Source organism: Eurypyga helias, unplaced genomic scaffold (genome assembly GCF_000690775.1).
Source record: "Eurypyga helias isolate BGI_N326 unplaced genomic scaffold, ASM69077v1 scaffold20150, whole genome shotgun sequence".
Classification (NCBI taxonomy): domain Eukaryota; kingdom Metazoa; phylum Chordata; class Aves; order Eurypygiformes; family Eurypygidae; genus Eurypyga; species Eurypyga helias.
The window spans coordinates 42,073-46,698 of record NW_010227884.1 but is presented as its reverse complement, the minus strand read 5'-3'; the positions used below and the strand labels follow the sequence as shown (position 1 = coordinate 46,698).

General features: G+C 45.1%; 1 protein-coding gene across 1 annotated transcript in view; it reads left to right on the top strand.

Moving 5' to 3' along the window:
- Positions 1–103: 103 nt before the first annotated feature.
- Positions 104–4,626, top strand: part of HECTD4 (HECT domain containing E3 ubiquitin protein ligase 4) — a gene marked incomplete at its 5' end in the record, with an annotated part of 34,362 nt that continues 29,839 nt past the window's right edge. Inside the window, 10 exon segments of the mRNA XM_010157874.1 lie at positions 104–267; positions 624–857; positions 1,082–1,274; positions 1,437–1,541; positions 1,625–1,713; positions 2,287–2,462; positions 2,922–3,057; positions 3,201–3,342; positions 3,449–3,615; positions 4,191–4,337. Coding sequence (XP_010156176.1) covers positions 104–267; positions 624–857; positions 1,082–1,274; positions 1,437–1,541; positions 1,625–1,713; positions 2,287–2,462; positions 2,922–3,057; positions 3,201–3,342; positions 3,449–3,615; positions 4,191–4,337 — 1,553 coding nt within the window.

The window sequence follows — 4,626 nt, the reverse complement described above, 5'->3', positions numbered from 1 at the left end:
ATATATATATATATAAAAAACCAAGATCCCCTGCCTTGAAATATGCTGGGGACGGACGTTGTGGTTGATTGATCAGTGCGACTTCTCGCTGTTCCTACTATAGGAGTCTTCCGAGGATGTGTCAGGAGGCTTGCCGTTCCTAGTTGACCTGGCCCTCGGCCTTTCTGTGTTAGCTTGTTCTATGCTGCGAATATTGTACAACGGACCCGAAATTACCAAAGATGAAGAAACCTGTCAAGAGCTCTTAAGATCTAAACTGTTACAAAGGTAAAAAAGCCCCAAAATTTGATCTTAGTTCCCCAATTACTTTCTTTTTTTTTCCTGAGGGAACTTGACTTTGTGGTTGTGCTCAGTCTGGTGTTTTAAGGTGATGCTTTGGTAACTTTTCCTGCAGTTTGTTCAGCAGTTCCGTGTTCCCTAAAACTAAGGGACTGCTCCGTAGAACAGAGCTTTTCTTTACAGTGGGTGGAGGTTGGGCTAGGCTTGGTACAAGCCACACTTGGTAGGATAGTATGGAGTCTGTCTGTGTAGGAATTTGTTGACTAATGTGTTTTTCTGGAAGAAGGGGGAGAGTTGGAGGGGAAAAAAAAAATCCTGTTCATCTGTTTTAATGTATTTTCCAGGTGCCAGTGGCAGGTGGAAGCTAACGGTGTAATATCTCCAGCCCTTACGCCGAGTCCTTCTCCGTTGCCTCTTACTATAGATGAAGATAGAGAATTTACATATCCCTCTGATGTTCTAGTGCCTCCCGTTGGACACTATTTTGATCTGCCCAGGATTAGGCTGCCTCCAGGAATCATGATAAAACTCAGGGAAATTTCTGGACGTGCTCGGCCTCAATTTAGGCCTAGTATCAAGTAAGTAGTCATCGTTCCGCTCAGTTTTTCTAAGGTGGCTTTCATTGTTTGAGGAGTTTGGTCCCCAAGAGCGTGAGCGAAGAAGGCAACTGTGAGGATACCGCACGCCTGTCGTGCGTGGTGGTGTGCGCTTCCTACTCGGCAAATCCTCGTCTGTGAATGCAACACGTAGTGAACTGTAAACAGGGATTGTTGAAGTTCATCTGTTTTCCCTACAACCCTAGGGAAGTGATTCAGCCAGAAGTCATGGAGGAGATGGTGGTTTCGTGTGTGATTAAACACTTGAACTTGGTTGACGCGCTCCAGTCCCTGATAAACTTCCAGTATCAGGAAGAGCATGCTGAAGAGTATGATTTACTTTGTAAAATTATGGGAGAGACTTTTAAGAAGCTAAATGCCATGGAGAGGCAATTGCAGGTAAAAATAACGTTGCCTAAGAAAAGAGACTTCTTGTGACAATAAAGGTGTATTAACAGCATTTCAGAAACTTAGAAATACAAAACGTACTCACATTTTTAAGATCTCTTCTGCTCCTCAAGATGAACAACTGCAGTGAGTGTTGGTTTGTCTCTTCGTTAGAGTGTGGCCGAGCTGGAGCAGAAGTGGCAGAATGAGGTGGACGACGCCATGCATGGGAAGCTGGAGAACAGCGTCCCCTTCTTTTATGATTATCACTTCAATGAGGTAAGTGTGGTGGCCACTGCGCCTGCTCACGCTTCATGCTGCTCTCGCAATGCACGTTCATCCTTTTCCTTCGCTTTGTTTAGAGCAAGATGAAAGAACTGGAACTTCTGTGTTCAATGAAAGAAGTTTCTTTTGATGGAAGCGATCTTGAGAACGTGGTGCTGGCACTAAGGTTAGTAGTGGGCAGAGGAACCGTCTAGGCAAGGTACTCGCAGGACGGGCAGCTTTGCGGCTGTGGGTCCCAGAAGGAGTTACGCAGGGTTGAAGTTGCTACTTACACCATCACTAGTTGAAGTGGGCACTTGCATCTCATTGTACCCTGTGACACTTGATGTGAAACAGAGGCTGGCACTGAACGTCTCGGAAACATTTGGTGCCGAATTCCGCTGAAGGCTGGTAGACCTGCAGGAAGAAAACAATCTTTGGGAGCAGGAACATTCAGGTCAACTTCTCACCATGGGTGCACATACTTTAAAACTCCATTTTCCTGTCTGTCTAGCAGTATCTGATGAAGTTGTTTAAAGCATTTGTGCCAAACACTTTATTATTGGTACCTACAGCTACTAGTACTTCCTAACAAATCGCTTAATTTCTTTTATTTTTCCTGCTTTCCACTTTGTTGGAATAGAATGACTTGAGGCCAGATGTCTTCTTTAAAATAACCTTTCTCACAGTAACACTTAATTTCAGAAGGCAAGAAAACATAACTGAGTTGGCTTCTTCTATTTTTCTTCGATCATCTTAGGGAGAAGTTTTTTCAAGAGGTGAATTCACTGATACAGAAGATCTCTCATCCCCTAGCAAAAACCAAAACCTTGGTGAAGAGCTTGATGAACAGAGCAGAGCTGTTACTCCACGTCACTATTGCAGCACAGTCTGGTATCACAAGGAGTATATCTGGTACCCCTGCAGAGACTCCAGGTATATCTCTGATTACCAGCACTGTTCGTTCTTTGTTTTCTTTTTTTCTAAAGATATGATTTATTCCTTTTATTTTCCCTCTTTCTCTTAAAATTCCTTTTTTTTTCCCCTACTTTTTCAAATGAAATAAATTCTTTTTACAGTAAATGAAGTAGAGTCTTTGTTTTCTGATTGCCATAATTATGGTAAATCAAGTTCTGAGTAATAATATGTGGGATTTAAACTTTAGTCTTCTGAATTATTGGGAAAAACACGCTTGACCCAATCAAGACAAAACTAACTCGAAACAATACCTGAAAACAGGAAAGCCCTGGGAACTGAGTTGCAAGGTCTTGCCTGGACTGTGCTTCCCCCGCCCTTTGTTTCAGCGTTTGCTGGAATGTCCACAGTGATTTTATCAGTTCGTAAATAACCTCCTGCACCAGGAGTGACATTCTTTCATATTCTGTGGTGCTGCAGCCTGTAAATCAGCATCTGAGGCCAAAGTGATCTCTCACGCCGTCCGCCAGCCCGTCTTCCTTCGCAGCATGTCAGCGCCATCTGACTTAGAGATGATTGGCAACGAAGACATCGAGTTCGCTAGATCGAGTCAGAGGTACGCAAGGGTTTATTCCACGAGGCCGCTTCACGGGAGCGTGGCCTGTGTTAAAATCGGGGTACGCTTTGCAAGCACAGCACATTTCTGTCTCTATCTGATTGGCAACTGCTGCCAGGTGTAATTATCCCATGTTCTCGTAGGCGCCGCCATGTCACCAGCCATCGGAGTAGCTCTTTCACCCTCCTCCAGTCACTGACCATCGAGGATAGCCGAGACAAACCCACCTACAGCGTCTTACTGGGGCAGCTGTTCGCTTTCATTGGGACAAATCCTGACCAAGCGGTATGTCGCTTTACGTGGGCTAAATCGCCACGTTTTCCACTCCAAGCCCTCACGCAAAGGGAGGTGTCTCGCTCGTGTCTCGTTAACAAAACAAACGATCTCGCAGGTGTCCAGCAGCAGTTTCCTGCTGGCGGCTCAGACAAGGTGGCGGCGTGGGAATACGAGGAAGCAGGCCCTGGTGCACATGAGAGAGCTGCTGACGGCGGCTGTTCGGGTGGGTGGCGTGACGCACCTTGTAGGCCCGGTGACCATGGTGCTCCAGGGAGGACCGAGGTTTGTTCGTTTCTCTGAAAATAATTCAGTGTCTTGGTGTCTGTAGAAGATGGTAAATCGCTCTGCGCAAATTAAAACTGCGAGAAGTGACTGTGAGGGCTTAAGGTTGCAGAGCCTGCAACTACCACTTTGGCCCTTGGTGGCTAAAAAGGCAGAAGCTCCTAAGAAACGCTTTTCTTTGGCAGGAGGTGAACTTTCCTTTCATACTGGGATGATGTGACCAGAGATATGTGCACAGGGTATCACTCTCCTGACCGAATTTTAAATCTATGTTAATGAGGTGTTAGTGGCAGATTCAGCTGATGCTAGTGCTGTCAGCTAAACTTGATAAGTGTTTTGTAGGTATTTTATTAGTAGGCACGTTTTTATGTCTGAGGTCAGGCTGCCATACGACCTTTTTTACATGTGTTTCCTGTTAAAACAGTAAGAGACTTGCAGTTTTCCTTCTAAATTGTCCCTGAGTAATTCTTAATACGAACTGATTTTGGGGTTTTTTTTTAAAGATATATTTGGAAATGGTTTTATTTTATTCAACGTAGAAATCCTACCCTTTCAAATATCTTAACTACCAACAGAATTGAAGAGCTCACGTGTGGTGGGATGGTGGAACAAGTCCAGGAAGCTTTTGGAGAGACCATGACGTCGGTGGTCTCGCTGTGTGCTCGCTACCCCATTGCGTGTGCAAATAGTATTGGCCTCTTATGCACTATACCTTACACAAGGTAGGAGAGTGTTTCTTTTGGAAGGGGCGGGAGGGCATCCGCAGCTCTCCGCACTAGGTTTTGCCTTAAGGAGAAGCATTGTATAGCATAAATCTACTCCCTTTCTTCATACTGGGGAGTATCTGGGAACATGCTGTTAAATTTGCTCAGAATACAGAATTTTTTCTGGGAGGACAAGGGAGAGAGAGAACCATCCTTAGAATCACAGAATCCCAGAATGGTTTGGGTTGGAAGGGACCTTAAAGACCATCCAGTTCCAACCCCCCTGCCATGGGCAGGGACACCTTCC